General features: G+C 43.1%; 1 protein-coding gene across 1 annotated transcript in view; it reads right to left on the bottom strand.

The window, feature by feature from the left end:
* Nucleotides 1–591: 591 nt before the first annotated feature.
* rnf144aa (ring finger protein 144aa) overlaps nucleotides 592–21,182 on the bottom strand; it is a 35,508-nt gene continuing 14,917 nt past the window's right edge. The window contains exons 2-8 of the mRNA XM_034575903.1: nucleotides 14,884–15,034; nucleotides 13,429–13,533; nucleotides 11,659–11,719; nucleotides 9,788–10,004; nucleotides 7,043–7,190; nucleotides 6,542–6,631; nucleotides 592–4,322 (exon numbers count right to left, since the gene is read on the bottom strand). Coding sequence (XP_034431794.1) covers nucleotides 4,191–4,322; nucleotides 6,542–6,631; nucleotides 7,043–7,190; nucleotides 9,788–10,004; nucleotides 11,659–11,719; nucleotides 13,429–13,533; nucleotides 14,884–15,018 — 888 coding nt within the window. The 5' untranslated portion in view covers nucleotides 15,019–15,034 and the 3' untranslated portion in view covers nucleotides 592–4,190. The remainder of the gene's footprint in view (nucleotides 4,323–6,541; nucleotides 6,632–7,042; nucleotides 7,191–9,787; nucleotides 10,005–11,658; nucleotides 11,720–13,428; nucleotides 13,534–14,883; nucleotides 15,035–21,182) is intronic.

Raw genomic sequence — 21,182 nt, 5'->3', positions numbered from 1 at the left:
TACTGTACCTCCGCCGAGGCCAAACGTTCCCCTTTTGAAACCACATTTAAACTCACTTGATCCAGATTTTTATTTGGATCTGCTCTAAATTACCCACACTCATAAATAACAGTCCATCACACACGCCTGATTTTGTTTTTCATCAAGATCCATGAATTATTCTCTGAGATATCAACAGAAACATTGAAAAAACGTCCTACCTCACCATTTTAAAGAACGGGAAACGTGAAAATAAATGAATGCATCTACCTCCTGAAGGATCCACACATATAGAAAATTTCATGGAAAGCCGTTTAGTAGTTTTTGTGTAATCCTGCTAAATAACTAACAAACACACAAAAACCAAACCCTCAAAAGAAAATGTAGATAACTCTGAATAATAATTTATATAGGTTTTACTTCTGGCTTTTATTTGTTCTTAGTTCTTAGTTTTCATGGTGTAACTTTTGCAGACCGATTTAGAAATGATTTCTATTCCTGTGCTGCAGGTCTCACTTTCAACACCAGAGGGAGGCATTTCACATAAGACTCCCTCATGGTGAGTTTGAAATATTCCCAACACACGATTACAAATGAACGACGAGAGCAGAATCACAAAAAACAACAACCTTTAATACCTGGTGTCACAGTGTTAGTGGAACTGTAGATATACGGAGATGTCGAGTCTAAACTTGTATAGAGCTGATTCAGATATGCCAAATTTACAATGTTGTTCATCACCCGGGTCAATTAACGTCCACTGACTGAACGAGAGACATCGTTTACCACCTCTAGAAACACAAGCCCTGCATACACACAGCATATTATCCACTCACTGAAGTGACTGATTGAAATTGAACTGACCAGACTGAAGAAGCTCTTTAAAAAAAGGATAATGCAAATACAACCACTATGATTTAACAGAGGCATATATAAAAAAAAAAGAAACAACAAAAAAAGAAAGGAACAGACACATGAAGTTGTTCATTTAAAAACAAAAAAAAAAAAACTCTGGTCAAGAGGGTGAACACGCTACCATTTCCAAAGATCTTTTTTGCGGCTACAATATATTAATATTCAACATGTAGAAGTCAGAGAAAACTCATGCAGCGCCATCTCTTGACACAACAGGTTATAAAATATTCAATTGCTGCTCATAAACAAACTGGATCTTAGAATAACTGCAAAGTAGATCTGAAGCTTTTTTGTAAAATAAACACTTGCATCCCCTTCACGGGTCGAACGACAGAAACCTGTAACTCAGTGGAACCGTCCCGTTCTACAACCGAGCCGATGTTACGTGACTTTAAATCTTTACATCAAACGTTATTCTGCAACGTGACTGACATTTGCTGTTTGGCCCTTTTCTGTTTTGTTGCATAATACAGCCGATACAGTGAAGAATGTCGCGTAGAAAGAAAATGGAGGCGGCCGTGGTTTCATTTTGACAATTTGTTAGTTTTGTGCCTGCTCGAGACTTCGATGCTGTTTTCCTTGTGTATAAATGACTGTGTTTGAAATGATCCTGGTGATATCAGAGCCCTGATAGATTTTTTTAAAAAGGTGCAGATGCTCTCTCGCTCTCATGTGTGTTGACTTTTCTGTTGAGTTGACTTCAGCTGCGAGACTCCTCCATTAAAACACGGCAGGCACCACACGCACGCACACACTCACTCACTCACACACACGCGCACGCACACACACACAAAGGAAAACAATGAAACCCATATATAGAGTGAAGCGCTTACAGAATAAAAGCATTAAAATATTCTGCACTCTGTAAAAACTGTTAATACGTTACAAATACACGATCAAAATGCACATACAGTAGACACTTCTGTTTCCTTTATCCCGTCCAGGAAACCTGCTTGGCACGATTGTCATGAAAACAACAAAAAGGAAATCTGGAATTTCACTTTGTAAGCATTTAAGGAACTAAAGGTACAAACTTAGGTTTGGCTTTGATATCGATAGGTGAGGTCAGTGAAAGCAACAGGCTACGGTTATGGTACGCAAAATATTTAAGGCTACTATCAACACGGAATAATATGTGGAATATCAGAACTGAGCTTATGAAAACAGAAGTGAGTCGTCAATGATTAGCTACGGCTGTTAACTATTGACCGTCTTTTTTTTTTTGGTAAGTGTAGCCACACTCATGAAATGCTACATGGACACTGGTGGATTACGTAAGAAGGGATTAAAAGCATATAACTTTGCACGGTAGCAAAACAAAACAAATAAAATCTCTTTCAAAACTGAAATATTTCGTTATATTTCCATTTTACTGACCTAACTTGAAAATAAACTTTTTCTCGAAAGAAGATTCCCCAGAAAAACAAACAAATATAAAAAATGGCCAAATAAGCATTTCCCTGATTAAATAAACGTCATGATATGCACGTGCACCGTGACATTGTGCAGCTCTCACTACACAACGTCACCACTGACGCACAGCTGATTGTGACCCATCCATAGCCTTCCGAGAATGGTAATGTACAAACTTGCATAGATAAAGTGATATAGTATAGAGCAGCTTCATAATCACGTGCCCAGAAGTGGAACATTCTTTTTCGTTTATATTTAGGCTTTTCAGACGATCCCTGCGAGGAACAAGCTGCTGGAGGGCGAAACGTCGACACTCGGACCACTAACGTATGCAAGTTTGCAACATGGGCCGGTCGGTGTTTGTTTAAGTCGCAGAGAAAGGGATGTCGAATCGGGCGTCGAGTATCAAATGGTTGAATGGATGTGGATCACTTAAGAAATACAGGTCCTTTGTCACACACACAAACACACACACGACATCAGGTGACGGTTTTCTTTTTATGTCTTTTACAGTATGGCTATAAACAGTGTGGCATATGGGTGACATCATAGAATCATCTGGATATAAAGGGCTTCGCTGTCTCGTATGCTTTAAAAATGCCTTTAAACATGCTTTCCCTGGGAACATTTGGATTTTGACTTCTTTTTTTTTTTTAAAGCACAGGGGGGAAATGCCAGATTTTGGCTCTTCTTAATTTAAGGCTATTTATTTCTATTTGGCTACTCTACCACCTGGAGACTGAGAATTACAGGAGTGACATCTCTTTTTAGTGACTTATTAAAATGGTTCCACAACGTGTGGATACAAAATCTGACCTCTGATAAACTTAATGCAGAAACGTAAAGGGGATCCCCACTCAGTTTTGGAAAATGTCTGGATTCGGGATCATGAAAATCTGGAAATGTAATCTCTAGTTTACAAAGATGACCTCCAACATCTGGAGAATGAATCAGGAGACACGGTAAAAGAACAATTTGTGCGAAAGCGGATATTCAACAAAACTACGTGTCGTCACTTAGCCAGAGAAAAGAAGCGCATGTTTATAGACGTGAGTGGAAATCCCCTTTAACACGTGTACCTAACAGTTTGTAAAACACTCAAAAAGTACAACACAGACACTACTCTGAGCACAGGTCTATTAAAAGCGACAGGTTATAAAACATTGACATCATCAAGAGGACGTGCTGTACATTGAGTTGAGTGACAACAGTCTCCCGTCTCCACCTCAGTCGCGAGCATGACGAATGGATCATGTTCCGTTGTGCAAATCGAGTGGACACCAAACATGCGTGGTGCGACTCTGATGCTACTGACTGAATCTGCAGAGCTACATCGGGTGTAGTGGTGGCGGCGGTGGCGGTGGATTTAAAAAAAGCTTTTGTTGCGTACGACAAACCGACGAAAACAGAGCGAATGTCTTTTTCTGCTCCTGCATGAAACTGTCCATACAAGAGAAAAGCATTTATTCTTTACATTGATTTCCCCCCCCCCCCTTTGTACTCGCCCACAAAAATAGCACACCACAGTAACCCCCCAGTGAGGCCCCTTGAAGCGGCTCAGTCTTTCTTCACATCCCCCAAAACCCACCACCTTCTCACACCGTCGTCCTTTATCAGATCGGACCTCCTCTGACCTTTGACCCCTGCTCGTCTCTACAGGCCAAGGAGCGGCGTGGCTTTTCTACCAATGCCTCTTCATGCAGAGCGATGGATCCCGAAAGCGGCCCCCGGCTGGGGCTGGTGCAGGCTCAGCCCAAAAAATGAAGCGCTCGAAGCTGGCGGGAGGAAAAGAATGTAAAGTGGTGAAAAGGAGAAAGAAAAAAAGAAAAAAAAAAGATGGCCCATCCTTGGAATGGCTCTCCACTCCGGCTCTTGTGGCGTGCTTAGGTCGGCAGAGGGTCGTCGTCGCCTTTGCTGCACTTGCACTTGCAGCAGAGCACGATGGGAGTGGCGAGCAGGAGGAAGGGGGAGGCAACCAGCAGGAGGAGGCCGAAGCCGGCGAAGATCCCCACGACCTGCACGGAGAGAAGGGAACAAACTACATGAGACAAACACATTTATTTAAAAGGATCGCCGCAAACGTCTTAGTGCCAGATATCACAGCGCTCCTTCAACAGCATATTAGACAGAGGGCAGACATAATGTTTGGAATTTAAAAGTAAATGCACTTTCAAAAGATAATGTATCAAAATTATTATTTTTTTTTTGTGATGTCACCGTTTCCTCAGGTCTGGCTTTATTTTTTTAATCAATCTGCATTACCAACAGTTGTCCAGCAGGGGACGATGAACAACACGCATTCTTTTCAGCACTGTGGCTTCAAATTGTTTCAGAAAGCTTTGTTTTTTTTTTGTTTATCTGGCAATTAAAGGCTTTCTCCAAGTAAATAAAGAAAGCATAATAATGAATTAGGGTTTTCTATGAATGACTGCAGATTTAAATGATACTAATAGGTAGAAACATAGATGTAAGATCTGCAACAAGTTGAAAAACCCAAAGGGATTATTAAATGGTGCAATACAGGGGGACATAAATTTGAATAACTCAGACTTTTCAGGATTTAGTGCTTGGTCAAATACTCCAAACCACCATGCTTGATAGATGAATCAAATATATATGATCTTGGCATGTTATTCTCATTTGTATTTATTATTTATTTACCTGCTGTTGGGACATTTTTAAATAATTGGGTGATTTATAATGATTCTATTTCTTGAGATTCTTGCATGTTAAGTCGCTTCAAAACATGTGAGATAATGTTTTTGTTGTCCCACTATGGGGAAAAGCCAAAGAGGTGTAAGAAATAGAAACATCAGGAAAGGTAATAAATAAGTAAAGATACAATAGAAACGATAGAAAACTGAAATAATGTATGTAGTGTAAACAGAATATATACAGTGTAACGTGAAACACTGAATTACACTGATGGAAAATGAGTGTTGCACAGTTAAATGAAGTTAAACACAGGAATGTTTCATGTCACTCGGTGGAAAGGGACTTCTGAGAGTAAACGACTTGACAACAACATCTATGTGCTCTTAGTAGCAGGGCAAGGCAGGTGATTTGCCACATGGGGGCGCCAGACACAAACAAATTCAAAGCCACGCGATGGGAATACATAACATGCAGTCACATGCGTAAGTGACTTATAATAGCACGATGCTCTCACTCCTGTTTCCAGGACAAACAGACGTTTTTAATTTGTTTACTTGCAGACAGGTCTCTGCTCATTATGTAAAAACCTCACAGCTGCATCGCTGTTTGTTTTGCATTTAGATTACAGGCTGTACAGTAGTGAGAAGCCTAATTTCCTCTTTTTAACAGACGCTGATGGTGCTTCCATATTGACCTTCCCTCCGACTGGTGCTACAGCTCTCATGTAGAGGAGATGTTTATCGCGGGATAGCTTCGCTCCGGCACATGTTGTATTTATGAGGGAGGCTTTTTAGATGTGAAGGAGCGAGGAGGGTGAAGCGAGGAGAGCAAGACGGAGACAAAGACGCACAGAGCGGCGAAGCTGGAGCTGCTTCCACCAGCTGATCTGTAATCATATGACTCAGTCTGCCCCACTGGGCAACAGATGCCAGTGTGTATGCTAATGTTGACAAAATAACAAGTATGTTGGACAAAGGGACGTGAATGGATTATTTGCCTGGGGACACGCTGAAAAGAAATTTTGGGAACCCAACAACAACAACAACAACAACAACAACAACAACAACAGCGTCGGCCTCAGAATTAAAAAAACACGCTATCATGTGGGAAATGACATGTCACGGCTAATCCTTCCATTGTAATCTGCGATTTCACATGTGGGAAATTACACGTCATCCCCGATCCTTTCTATATGTAATCTGTCATTTCATTTGATTACCTAAAGGTAAAAAAGTATCCTTGGTTATGTAAAGCTGTTTTATTCTTAAAGTGAAAAATGTTCATAATAGGCTTCGCTGGAAACCGCGCGACACTGACCAGCAGACGTTTGTCGCCGCGTGCGGATCAAGCTGTCCTTTTCCCCCATTGTGCTGTCAAGATAATAGTAGCCCACTGCTGAATGTGAGTGTGTGAGTCAGGCGGAGAGAGAGAGGGAGAGAGAGAGGGAGGTAAAACGCAGAGAGCATGTGTACAGCCACATGCTGCCGCGTGGACACGGGCGCGGGGGGTGGGGGGGTGGGGGGACCTGAGCGATTGCAAAGAGGATGAGGTGCAGAGGAAGGAAGATGGTTTCTCTCACCTGTGTTCTGTGCCAGATAACAGACGCCCTGGAGTGGCCCAGTTTGTTCCGACAGGGCCCTTTGTCATAGTGGATCAGGAGGAAGTCGTCCTGTCCCCCACCCACACACACACACACACACAGAATACAGATAAAGACTGACCATTAGTGGTTTGAAAGACATGGACAGCTGTTCAGAGAAAATTGCTTTTTAAATGACCTGCGGGCCGGTCGTCTGCACACACACACAATTAAGATTACATAAGGCACGAGGCTCATAAGTCACCCTTATCCACGTCCAGGCTACGGCTGCTGTGTACACAGTCATTTTCAGCCTCTCAATGAATTTCAAGAAAAAAAAAAATCCTATTCCTTCCTTATCAAAACCAAGGTTAATAATGATAATAGAAAAACTGGTGAGACAAATGATTCTACAGCATCAGTGTGTGTGTGCAAACACAGTGTTCCAATATTTAACTGTGCAGACGGAGGAATAGAGACATCAAGTAAAGACCCACTCACGTCCAGTGACTCCAGACAGTACCAGCAGAAGGCGTGTTTGCAGTTCTTGCACATCATCTGTGCGCAGCCCTCGTCCCTCTCGATGTAAACTTTACATTTTGGACAGCGCTTGATTGGTGCGTCGTCCTCTTCGTTCTTATAGAAAGAGCTGAGGAGGAGGAGGAGGAGGAGGAGGAGGAGGAGGAGGAAGAAGAGGAGAGAGACACGAGCCCGATATGTTTAGACCTGATATAAAATCCCAAACCATTCAACATTCACACTTTGAGCAGCGCTGGGGATGAGATTGCTTTAATGCAGTAATCAATATTTACAATCTCTGGCTTAACAGGATTGTGAATGATGGTGGACGGCTTTAGTTTAGGAGCTGATAAAAAAAAAAAAAGCCTTAGTCACTAAATGGCTTTAAACTCCCACCCAGAGATTTAAGCCTTTTTCAGATTGTGGACGAGCATTCAGGAGGCGGAACATGATGCATAGATTCTGATGCTTTTTGTCTACAGCCCGTTGATACTGGTGTTAACATCTTCTTCTGTGTGTGGCTCCTCTTTTTCATCCTGAGATATTTGTAATCTTTTTGTTTATTTTTTTTGAGTTTTTTCATCCGTCACTTGTTAGAAACGTCATTAACACGCCCACTCGCTCGCTGACAATTCTTGCTGTATTGTCACATTGGCATCTATGCAATCACCATGTTTTCCTGCAATAAGGTGTGATTTAATGAATTGAAAAATGTGGGGGGTGTCCTGCATCTCTCATAAGTTTCACTAAGTTTTTTGTTTTAGATGTTTATAAGTTTGCATGTTCAAGAAATATAAAATGATCAGTGCTCTGTGCATTTTTCTTTGATAACCAAGCACTCATACTCAAAATACCATTTGTTAGTTTTGTTGCAAATCACAATATGGTCCACAATAATCAGCAATATGACTTTTTCACCATGTCGTGCAGCCCTAACTAGGGGACCTGCAGCAAGAACTCCAGAGAACATCTAAAGACTCTCACTCATATGTTTGTTCTCAGCCCCTCTGGATAGTTTCTGGAGAACATGCGGCATGTCTGAGATCAGCTTTATTGTTCCCTCCTGTTTGTGTCAGTTCGTCTGTGTCAACTTCTCCCGTTTCTGTGAAGGACTGATTGCTGAATTTCTGGAGGCGAGCAGGTAAAAATGTCATTCTGAGCATCGTCCTTTCATTTCCAGGCCAATCCTCCATGAACTGACACAACTGTAACGCCTCCGAGTGCATTACAGCACATTCTGTACACATCCATTCATCTGACATCTGGCAGCTGCAGGGCTGCTCCGAAAAGGCTTAAAGGGAGGCAGAGCACCAGATTCTGCATTTAAATAGCTCCTCTTTTTTCCCCCTCTTCCGGTAGCATCCTCAGAAAAAAGCTCGTCAGTCATACGGTCTACAGTGGGTGATTTTAAATACTTTAATGTCTGTATTTAAAGACAAGAGATCTGAATAAGAACCTGACAGAAGTAGAGTCTGATGATGCGGCAATGTTCACGTTAGCTTGCTGTACAGAGGAGAGTCGGATGAGATTCTCTTCAGTCATAAAAGGCCTGAGGTTCAAAGATGAATCAGGATGCAGCTTCCTGACACGTCCTCGTCGTGAACAGGTGTAGTTCAGACACAGAGGCTCTCTACATCCAACAGTGCTCCTGCTAATCCTCCGTCCCTTCAGCTCAGCCCTGAACCTGTGCCGATAGACGGAAGCTCCGGCGAGCTAATGCCATTTCCAAACTAAGAGGATATCGCAAAGGAACAGGTCAGCAGCATATGACTGCGGGGGAGTCCGTCCTCCACCCCCGCAGAGCAGATAATGTATTCCTAAAATGCCCACCTCAGACCGCTTTACTGCAAGTGTTCAGCAGATTGCTTTATGTCGGACTATTAATTAATGCTGGAGTCCTGGCTGACGCTCAACAGAGCAGCCGGAGCAGCTGTCAGTCTATATGAATGGATCCTGCTCTGTATTGACAAGTTGCTCTGAACTCTGTCAGTTGTGCTGCGCATTAAACCGGGTCTGAGAACATGAATATGATTTCCAGGGACAGCGTCGGCAAACGAGGCCTGGTGCTGTTTGAAGAGTTATTAGAATATAACATTATTATATTAACTCAGAAATGATATGGTATAGCACGTTAAGTCATTCAATCCAATTACTTATTAAATGTTGTTGCAACTTAAAATTGCACCTGTTTTTAGAGGGCTAATAATCCCATGCAATTAATTTATACATACAATGACATGTATGAGCAGTTTTAAGTGTAATTTTATTTGCATTATTATGAGATTTACATGTGCATATAATTTCTTCTAAACCAAGGAGGTTATGTTTGTGTTTGTTATTTAGCACGATTACTCAAAAAGGACACAACCGATTTCCAAGAAATTTTTGTTTGAGGGGTGGATCAAGACCAATCCAATTAATGTAGGTGTAGATCCAGGGACCAGATCAAGGAATTTTTTACTTTCATTAACATTTTCATTGATTTCTCAGAGAATAATTCATGGATCTTGATGTTGTTTAGAGGACTGATATTTATGCTGTATATGTTGCAGATCTAAAAAAAAAAAATCTGGATCTAGTGAATTTAAATGTAGTTTCATAAGGAGGCTGTTGGGCTTTGGCAGAGGTATGTGCTCTACATTATTATGTAGATGAGGGATGAAATCTCAGAGAACAAGAATTTCCACTAAAGTCATACTTGCTAAATAAGCGGACAGGAAGCAGTACCTGTTTTCTCCTGGTAGGAAAGAGGTAATTGGCAGGTTGCTCTCCTGGCAGGCCTGACCCGGGTGCCAGTTGGCTTTGCAGGCTGAGCAGAACTCGAGTGCACAGACGGCGCACTGGACCAGCTGAGGCAGCGCTGGAGAGTCCGATTCCTTTAGTTGGCACACGGCCTGGCAGGTCGAGGAGGGGCACCACGTCCGGCACGGGTCCAGCAGCACCTCTGGTGGCACCGGAAAAAAAAGAAAGATACCAGCGTCATGAAGATTTACTTAAAAAAAATCTTACTTTGGAGGTTATTATCTAGTCAGTGCAGAACTATCTGCATGTCTAGACACTTCTATATTCAGCTTTTTGTGATTTGGGAGAGCAGACCCTCTGAGGAAGGTACAATTGACTTGCAAATTTTGGAAAAGGATTGCTACACATAAATTCTTTATAAATGTGCACATTTCAAGGCTCATATTTGTATCTGCTCATGTCGGGGAAATAGCTTTTTGTGTTTTTGGCCGGTTCCCCTCTAACTTTACAACGTGATGCACTTGTCCTTGTATCCTCTCCTTCCTTCCCCGCGCCTCTCTGCCAAGAACTCGGAGCACACATTCCACACGCACTCTTAGCTCAGCCTGACAAATATGGAACGGTTACAGCAGCCACTCTGCCTGAATGGACGGGGACATTGATGAGACAGCTGACTGCCCTTATTCAGGGAGCATCAACAGCTCTTTCCGAGGATTTCGGAGGATTTGGGGTCATTAACAGGACCCCTGTGTTCCTATGTACGTTTGTCTTTGCGTGTGTTTAATCCTGCAAGTGTGATCAGCGTGGTCTGTGTACAGTTTGCACCTCATGTGTAGGTGGAGAAGCTGCAGGGTGACTAACATCACAGTGTGAGCGCTGCTTGGTTACTGCCTGCTCTCGGTAGCGATGGAACTCGAGCATTACTGATAAGCATGTCTGGATTGACAGCGTGGAGCGAACGCAGACCTGCCGTTATATTTCCAGCCCTGGTGTCCAAGGAAGGTTAACGTTTATTCTTCAGTGTGAACTGCAGACGCTGAACACGCAGCCACACACTGAGGCGAGAGATAAAAAGGACTTAATTAAATATCTGTATGCAAAGAGATCTGCCTCCATCAGAGTCAGTCAGACAGTTTGCAAATCTGGAGACAAACCAATCCAATTAAAATCTCTTTTAGCCAAGTCTGGGAGGCTTCCCCCTTCATGTATATTTGATGGGAGTTGGTGTTACACTTTGATGAGGATGAAAGGGTTGAACATTGCAGTACACATCAGACAATTAGGCCTGAGTACCTGTCACATGAACACCCCTCGCCTGCCTGCGTGATTATTTGCGGTTCATGAACGAACACAGAATTTGTCGGAAGTCCAAATTTTTTTACTCCGAGCGACAGCAGTAATGAAAGAAAACAGACAACTTGACAAACGTATGACTAAAACTTTCGGAGCAAACAAGTGTTTCCGGAAATCTTCTCTATCTGTAGATGCCCCGTGGTGTGATTCAATAGCAGAAACGTCCACAGGGGGAGAATGATTGATTCCAAGCAGAGCGAGAAACAGTTCAGCTGCACGTGCGAGTAGGGATTGTCGTCATTCTTTTGTGTGTCACGGTAAAATACAGTATCACTGGAGGACAGGAGGATCCACGTGTCTCTGAGGCTGACAGTCATTGTCCACACACACACACACACACACACACACACACACACACACACACACACACACACACACACACACACACACACACACACACACACACACACACACACACACACACACACACACACACACACACACACACAGAGAGACAGAGGAGCGATTACTGATGCACTGCGGCTGCTCCTGCACTGACTCACCCCTCTCGAACTGAAGCTTCTTGTATCTCTGCATCATCTCCGTGGCCACCATGCACTCAATCTACAGGCGGGAGAGAGGTGGGAGGGGGAGAGGTGGCAGAGGCAGGTTATTGAGCATATTTATAGACAGAAGCCGTGGCAACAACTATACATTCAGTTATTTCCAGGACAATGTCAAATTCTAATTTCTACACGATCATAAAATTGCCCCCTTGCTTACCAATAAGGCCATTAATCCCCTTCTCAGGTAGAGAGAGAACTAAATCGTCAGAATGTATTCAAGGTGCATACACAGGCTCAACCAAGGTTTACTCGTTTACTGATGAACAAATATTGGGGCTTTGTTAAGGAGCAGTCAATTATAAGGTGATGGCACGGCAGTCAGAGCGCGAAGGAGGTGCATGCTTTGCCTGACGGGCAGGTGTATCTTGGGTTTGGCGACACGGATTGATCAGAACCACGAGGCCGTGGTGTGCTGAACCGTGCCGAGCCTCTGCAGATCAAAGACTGCGTGAGTGACTCCGTCAACCAAACTTCCTGGAGGATGAAGAGTGTTCTGCCCTCGGATTGACCCGATGCTGGGAAGACATGCCTGCAGGAACGCTCATTAAGATGAAATAAACGCACTGGGCTACGGGAACAAATTTGGTAGCAATCATCTTGAGTCACACAGGAGCTCTGAGCGAGAATTTAGGTGTTTAACTAACTGCAAATGGGTTAGTTTCAGCCATAAAGCGTCTCCTCTTCCTCCGGTTGTACAAAAAGGAAGCTAAAAAATATCCCAATTACAGGAGCTGCCATCTTGTGCTTTTGATGTAATCTGGTGCCAGATTCTGTAGAGTAGTGATCTCTATAAACAGATTCAGCATGTGAATGTTCAGAGTCTGTAAGGGAGAGAGATTTTGGGGCTGGAAGCCTTCTGCTCTCCGTTTCTAGTTTGACCAATCACGTTTGAGCAAGTTTTGCAAAGAGCTTAAAAGGAGGAGCACATTGACAGAAATGCATCGCCTTTCGCTTTTGAATGGATCTGCATTCATATGCAGATGGCTGTTAATAGAGATTAGCCAAAATGTCGTCTGGATCTAAAACACCTATGAAAAGTATCACAGTTTGTGATTTGTGTCGCGAAACATTCGACTCGTGTGATAAAAGAAACGAGTCAGACTGAAAACAGAACAGTGCACTGCAAACGGAAGCGGAAGTCTTCGCCTGGACATTAGCTGAAGCCCAAAAATATTGGGCGTTGTCCCCAGAGTCTAATTCGTCATCAGATGATAGCCAATGGGCTCTGAGAGGGACGCAGTAATGACTGTGGGGTGGAGCCAAAGTATCGAGGTCCTGCCGATACAAGCACCAAACCAAACTCGACACCATCTGTGAGAAACATTTATTTGCCATGTACTTAGATTTTTTTTGTTTGGTCCATGTCCCGTCTACTAACATGCAGGATGCAGGCTTTATGACTTTTACTGCTGTCGGCCATTTAGGGAGCTGTTATGTCATCCATCCTTATTTACAGTCTATGTTTTAAATGCATTTCCAGTTCTGCATTAGAAAAATGTGCATGTATTGTGCAGCACATGCAAATACCAGCTTGTTGTGTAACTTCCTTGCATGCACAACAGTATATTATAGTGTGAAACGACTATATACGTTGCTGCACTGATATAGAGTCTATTCTCAATCCAGAGCTACGACATTATTCAAAAGCTAAATCACAAACTAATCTTACATCCATCAAGGTAAGAAACAATTTATCTTGATCAATACCTCATTTTCCTGCAAGTGTCCTCTTTTGGGACAGGCAGAGTCTGGACAGCTAATTGCAGTTTCAAGGCCTTCTTTAATCAGGAGCTCCACATACTGCTTCAGGCACTGAGGGAGAACAAGAAAGAACAGACCCAGTTCAATATCCAGTCAGCCAGTTAAATGAAAAAAAAAAAGAAAAGAACAAACACAGACACAGTCGGTCAACAATCCCTGACCAAAGAGTCGCTTTCGATCGTCATCGGTGTGTGTGATAGAGCTTAAAAACTACCCCTGCACGGATCAATAGTTTTATTAACGATGGATCGAATGTGTAAAGTGAGAGAGTTCACCAGCAATAACAAAGTCCAGCCGGTTTAAAGAGTTTCAGCTTCTTTCAGCTCATTGTTTTGGTTTCACAGCTTCACAGTTTTAGGTCAGTTTCAGGACTTTGTTTCTAAAAAGCTGAAGATAAACCCACTGGACACGACTTGTCCAGAACCACAACAACAAACGGACAGAAAAGTGAGCATTTAGCTGGTGTAAATCAAAACAGAGATCAAGAATAAATATTAAATTTGTATTTGGCACACAACACAGCTTAAATAAATTATTATAACACATTTTCCATGTCAAAAAAAATCAATTATGCAGCTCTATATCAAAGTAACACATGACCCATGAAACCTGGAATACAGGCTCTCTCAGGAAAACCAGTGAGATGATTCTAACTACAGATTTACATTAACATCACCAACCCCTGTACAAAGCTGAAAACCTGGGTGAGATAATGAGAATTTGAATTTAAGAAATGAAAATGCACCAAAAGGGAAATACTCGGGAATAAACACCATTCTGATTCTGCAAAAGCAAATAATGGGCTTTGATTCTATGTTTATTTGTTGGTCCAGTAAACTGTTAAATTACTTCAGTGTACTTTTTTAAATGAATATCACAGATGGAAATGTTGATTCTGTGAGTGAGATATCTGCCCCTGTGTGTATTTACACTGTGGTCGACCTCTAGAGTAAACTCTAACTGAACTTTGGAAACCTCCACGACCCAGACTGGGTTCTGAGAAGTGGCTTCTATTTTTAATGACATTGTCTCATCTTTGCCGGACTTGATTTAAGATCTGACAGCTGTTTCTGTTCCTGTGTCTTGACACACTGGTTCAGTGTCACACAGGAGGGATGTGAGATTTGTGATAGATCCACACAGTGAAAATCCTGTGTGGGTTTTATCTGGTTAAACTGGATTTTGTGCTTTTGTCTCTGATGACGAGCCAACTCTTCTGGAAGTGCTTGCCTTGCATATACCTGTTTTTTTTGGAGACGTGTATCCTTTCAAGTGCATTGTGAATATATTACTCAATAAAACACATCTCTAAACCTTATTTATAATTCTTTTTGTTATTGTGTCTGTTTTTTTGATGCAATCATCATCATCCTGTTGCTGCTTGTGCCGTCTCCCGCTCACCAGTGTACAGAAGACACATTGGCACTGTGTGATGATGGTCATCTGCTCCAGAGGGAACTCTCCAAGGCACAGCTTACATGAGACCAGGGGGTCCACGGCCAGCTCCCAGGTGGGACGGTACCGTGCCGTGGTCATCTTCACCGCCACCGAGCTGAAACACACAAGAAAAAAAAAGAGGGAAATCTCAGTTTTGTTTGTGTCTGTCTCCACAGGGAATCCAGAGTCCAAGGAGAGCTGTATTTGTTGTGACACAATCAGCATGACGGTATGAGCCCACACTGAAAATGCATTGTGAGTCGTGTCCAGTGGGTGTGTGCGCCCACAAACCGGCCAGCTGAATGCGGAATGACACCAGCTCTCCGCCTAAATGGCCCCTGTCAGCTGTGTTCATTTTTATTCCAGGCCCCATGCTTTCTGGCAGTGATAGTTCAGAGGCTCAGAAAACTCCTGTAGCCATCCGCTACCTCGGCTCCCTGTGAGATTTCTAACACTTTTTTTTTTCTCCTCCACCGCGCGTCATCGCGTCTCCTTTGTGCAAGTCAGGGGAGGTTATTTTAGGCAGTCTCATCTCGCTCTCTCTCCTTCCCTTCTGTGTCTGATAGCAAAGAGCTCCCACTCGGCTGTTTACAGGAAGTGGTCCCGCGCACACGCCACGTCACGCTGTCAAACTCTCCCTGTGCTGCTTAGCAACCGGCAGGAGGAGGATTTCGGAGGTGGAGGGAGGAAGAGGGCGCATCACGGCAGAGATCCCAGTTTGCTTTCTCTGGTCACACACACACACACACACACATACATACATATACACACACACACACCGGGTCTGCCTCAATGCGCAGCTGCTTGTTTGCAGACATTGAAGAAGAGCACAGCGAGTGGGAGGAGAGGGGTTGAACAGTTCACGTGATCGCTGTGTGGACTCTTGTGCTGACTACATGTGCCACCCAAAGAGGGGAGTGGAGAGGAAAACAGAGAGTCTGTGTGTCTTCTGGTTTAGCAGAGATATGTTATCACATCACATCGCCACTCCTAAAAACACTCAGTCTTTTAAGGAGGAAAATATGGGATGGAGGAGGGACACGCGTGTCAAGCAATTTCTTTTATTTCGTATCTCGTTGTTTCGTTGTCCCCATACATAACCTACAGAAAACACAAAAGAGATTGGGCAGCCGTCAGCATCAACATCTCAATTCTCTTAAAGCTGCTCAGTGATGCAAGAGGAGGAAGGATGAGGATGCACGAGAGTATCCTATGAAGAAGTCTATTATTGGAAAGAAGCTCCATTGGAAATCGAAATGTAATTGGATTCTGCAGATGCTCTGACACACACTGCTGTTTTGTGAACGCACAGGCTAAAGACATGGCAGCACAAAGTCATGTGTCAGAGGCCTGTGGTGTCATGTTGCTGGATCATGGGTTTTTCTAAGTCAGGGGCCATGAAGGGGCCACAATTAACGAAGAGGGGCCAATTATATGTCCAACGTCCGTGCACTGTTCCTGATAAAGAGCGGTGCACACTTAAGTCATTCAAAGTTTACTGTTAGCTGTTCTTCAAAAAAGCTTAGAAAATAAAAATGATTTCCCAGTTGTCATATTTACTTAGTAGTGTAAGTAAGTGGGTAGTTTATTGAAAAAAAGTGCAAAAAAGGACTACCATCACGACAGGGGGATATACTTCATATTTCTGCTGGGGCTAGTGCCCCCTGGCCCAGCCCCTAGATCTGCCCCTGGCTACGAAGGTACTGGTGTAATATTGAAAAATTGAAATGGCAGATTGCATGATTTAGGATTGAGCCAAAGACTTACTAACATGACGGCAGGAGGAGTGAGTGGGAAGTCACGGAAGCTTAAATGTTGGTCTGACAGTTTATCAATGTGCAAAGCATCATTTAACAAGGAGTTTGAAAAGGGCGAAATCGCAGGTAACGCATCTGTCAGAAACACTTCAAAATGATTTAATGTGGCAACAGGAGCAGTCTCACAAACCTCGACAGCATTATTCCGCAGACGTGGACCAACCGCCCCGGCACAGACCAAGAGGTTGCACCTCCAAGACCCCTCCAAGATGTACAGTACAATCGAACATGTCACAGGACGGGTAAAAATAAACGATGTGGAGAGCTGAATCAACACGTTTGTGGCGGAGGATGGAAATGAGTCCGTTTCTTCAGAGGTCTCTTGGTCTGAGCTACTCAACACCATTAGCCCTGTGGCTACAGAAAAAAAAAAACAGCTGACGGTAAGAAGCAATTCAGTGTACAGAACAAGACTCTCTATAACACTGTGTGCTTTTACATTTGAATCAGTTTCTCTCCTCCCAGACTTTATATTGGCTGTGAACGCAGTGACAGGCCGGGTTGATGAGGACAAATGAAATAGTTTTGTAAGGATGGCCTGAGGATGAGAGAGAGAGAGAGAGAGAGAGAGAGAGAGAGAGAGAGAGAGAGACGTGAGAGACGTGAGAGACGTGAGAGAGAGGAAGGAAGGCAGAGGGCAACAAAGGCAAAATGAGTTTTCATGAGAAAAGGTGGTGCAGTGCGATGCTGCTGCTGCATTATTAACTAGATGGGCCCATTATCCCCGAGAAACACACACACACGCTGCACAAGTCCAGGCAGTGGGACTGTGCACGTAGGCTCAAACGCAGGCTTACAGAGGAGTGTGTGCGTGAAAAGGTCAAGTCAGTGAGGAAATAAATCCATTAAACAGGAGTCAGAAGTGAGTCAGGAGTCAAACCTCCATCCTGAGCAGTGGTCAGCATGTGTCCGTCATCAGGCTGCAAGAGCTCCACTTCCAGCTTAACGGAGTACAGCAGCATCCGTAAAAGACTCATATCCTCCAAGAGAGAGTCAGACACACACACACACACACACACACACACACACACGCTCTAACAAGCCATTGCGTAACAAGAGGTCAGAATGTTAACTGAGGAGCGACAGAGGAGAACCTGAGAGGTCTATGAAATGAAATGGAAATCTTCAATCCTCAATGGCACTCTGAGTAAAGCACAAACCTCCACCAAGACCCAACTGTCACCTCAAATTCAATCAAGCTGCACCAAATTCCACACACTCATCGATATCAGTTACCTCAATATAACAGATTTTGTTTTCTTTCAGATCCATGATTTTCTACCTTTGAAAGTGGTGAAAACAAAACGTCCTTGGTGGAGGTAAGAGATGGAGGGTTATACCAAGACAGACAAAGAGACACACACACACACACACACACACACACACACACACACACACACACACACACACACACACACACACACACACACACACACACACACACACACACACACACACACACACACACACACACACACACACACACACACACACACTAAACCTCCCGTCAGCTCTAATCTTAAAAAGCAGCACACAACTAAATCAGATCAGCAAATGATCTCACTCCAGTGATGTCATCCGTTATCTGGCACCACGACCATATCACAAGACCAGACACACACTTGTATATCACCACACAGTATATCACCATGTCTTGTGACATTACACTGTGGGAAACTGGACCATGTGGCCTTCAGACATCCTGATTTCAACATTTGTAGATGCCATAAAAAGAGAGGCACCGAGAAGAGCCAGGGCAAAAACCTGTGGGCACATGTCATCGATGAGTAAAGGGCAGGTCATTGCACTGTCACTGTAACATTTGTACCGGTCACTGTAATGATCGTTTCTGATGTCTTAATGAATAGATGGTGAAATTAATCTATAAAGCACATTTAAAACAAACAGTGTTGACCAAAGTGCTGTAAAGTAAAAATACATGGAGAGAAGTGAAAGTACAACATTAAATATAAAAAAGGGCTAAAAGGCTAAAAGGTCTTCAGTGTTTTCAGAAGGGAAAGACTTTATTTCAATTGGTAAACTGCACGATCACTTTTACCCCTGAGCCTGAGAGGGGGCAGAGAAACTCTGGTTAATGGTTAACGGCACTAAATAGAAGACGAATCAATAATCAAGCAAAAAAAAAAAACATTGACTGGTTCCAGCTTTTCTTTTTGTGCTTTTTAATATATTATAAATTGAATATTGTAGTTTTGAACTGTTGGAGGGCAAAACAAGTAGTCTGATGAGAATAAAGCTTAAATTATATAATTATATATATATATATATATTTCAGTTAAGGTTGTGGTTTTGAACTCTTCTTCATGGGCAGAAAATTGCTTGATAAACAGCAAAAAGATTTTATAAATCTAAGGTCAAACAATTATGTGTTACCTCGTCACTATGCACAATGCATACTAATATATCGAAATATACGCATGTATGCACAGTTGGACTCCGAGATATTTTTAATGGCATTTATCACTATTTAAATTTTTTTAAACTAATAGATTTATTAATATTGAAAATAATAATAAAAAATTTAATTGAATGTAAGATACAATACAAATGAGACTGCAACTAAAATGGTACTTGTAAAAACCTAGAGAATTACTATTTTACCAATGATGATTAATATTATTATAGCGGTAATAATACTGATTATAATACAACAGTGAAGTGTTTGAACAGTATTATTACAGTACAATACAGCAGCACCCTGAGTGTTTTCACTGTTATTCTGGTCAATGTTCACATGAGACCAGCACGACTGGTGCAGCTGTTTAATGTTTTAAAGAACAAAGTAAAATGTAATCTCTCACCCGAACTGACTCGGGCAGAGAGGAAAGGTGAGAGCACATTTCCATATGCTACAACACGGGGCCGCTCATAGCAACAGCACTGCAGGTTTCACATTCATGGGCTAAACTCAGTGAAGTCTCAATGCACCAGTCATTCCGCTGGCTCCAATGGAAGCGAGAGAACACTGAAAGAATGTGAGATTTTTTTCATCTGTTATAACTGCGTGTAATTATATAACGGCCCATCACAGCATTGCATAAGCGTCTATTTATATACTGTGCCTCACCTATGGCTGATGTGAAACAAAGCTGCTAACAACTGTTGGCTACTGTGGGAGTGAGAGCAGCTCACTTGTTTATTTTTTCCTCTTGCAGCACGTATGCACGTCCTTCCAACACATGCTCGGGGCTGTCCTTCGGCTCAATTATTAAAATCAGCTGTCGGCCAATTAGGCGAGTCGAAAAGAGTGCAACAAGGCTGCATGGGGCTCATTTAAACTACTTGAACTGAGTTAGCGTTGAAGTCGGATATTTTCCAGAAAATGTCCAGAGGGGAAATTTGGGAGTCAGTTATTCCTGACCATTTCCCGAAACTCTTCCTGCCAGCCCCCTAGAAAGATGGCAGGGTGAGCCCACGTGAGAATACAGCAGGTAAAGCAAGCAAGGGAATGTGCGGAGAATTCACAGCTAGCAAGTAAGCGTGTTGATGATGTTTCTAACAAGAAAAACCCAGATTGGATTATAAATATCTCAGGATGAAAAAGAGGAGACAGGAGACGCAGAGGAAGATGTCAACTTGGAAAGACTGAAAAGATTCAAGAGCTTTTTGTGACGAGAGCTGATGCGGGTGTCGATGTGCTGTAAACAAAAATGCGAGATTTCTGCTGCAGAATTTGTCCTCATGTCCTGCCTCCTGCTTGCTCTAACCAGGTGCCGCCCCTCACCTGAATGTTCCAGACATTTCCCTGTTGATCCAGAGAATCTCCTATACTGCGTTCTTCTTACCTTAAAGGCAAACTTCCAGAGCTGATGTCCGAAAACGTCTCTAGACACGAAAGCAGAGCAGGAACGAGGGTCGAGACCAAAATGATAAAGTCCACCTGAAGTCTCTCTGTCATTATTTGCTGCAGGGAAATGAATGTGGTGAAAAGCATGATCTGATACTAGCTGACGCAAACAAACTTAGCTCTGACCGGTCTCATCAGCGAAACCTAATCTCGTTTCAGGTTTACTCTTCTCATCGCTTCTGTCTGGCACGCTGCTTCAATTGAATTCCCTCATTGTCTCACAGGACTTGCTGATGTAACTGAAATCCACTGACACGTGTGTTATGTTCACATCAAATGCAATTTCTTTCACCTCAAAGTCCGTGTATGCTGACTCGCCTGGAATCACAGCACATTTACAGCAGAGCTAATTTGTGGCTAAGTACAGAAAAACAGAAACCTAGAATCGGCCCGTCTGCACAGGACCAGAGCGACCTCGGGGTCCGTAATGACCACTTAGCGATCCTGCCGTCTGCTCCTCCCTCCCCCGTTCCTTCCTGCCTCCCCTCCCTCAAGAGCCCGGTCCTGCTCGTCATGGCCAATTAGGAGGGCCTTTAAGTTTCACTTATGTCATATCCTGTCAGTGTCCCCCCACCGCA

The sequence above is a fragment of the Hippoglossus hippoglossus genome, chromosome 22 (genome assembly GCF_009819705.1).
Source record: "Hippoglossus hippoglossus isolate fHipHip1 chromosome 22, fHipHip1.pri, whole genome shotgun sequence".
Classification (NCBI taxonomy): Eukaryota; Metazoa; Chordata; class Actinopteri; order Pleuronectiformes; family Pleuronectidae; genus Hippoglossus; species Hippoglossus hippoglossus.
This window is presented reverse-complemented; position numbering and strand designations above follow the sequence as displayed.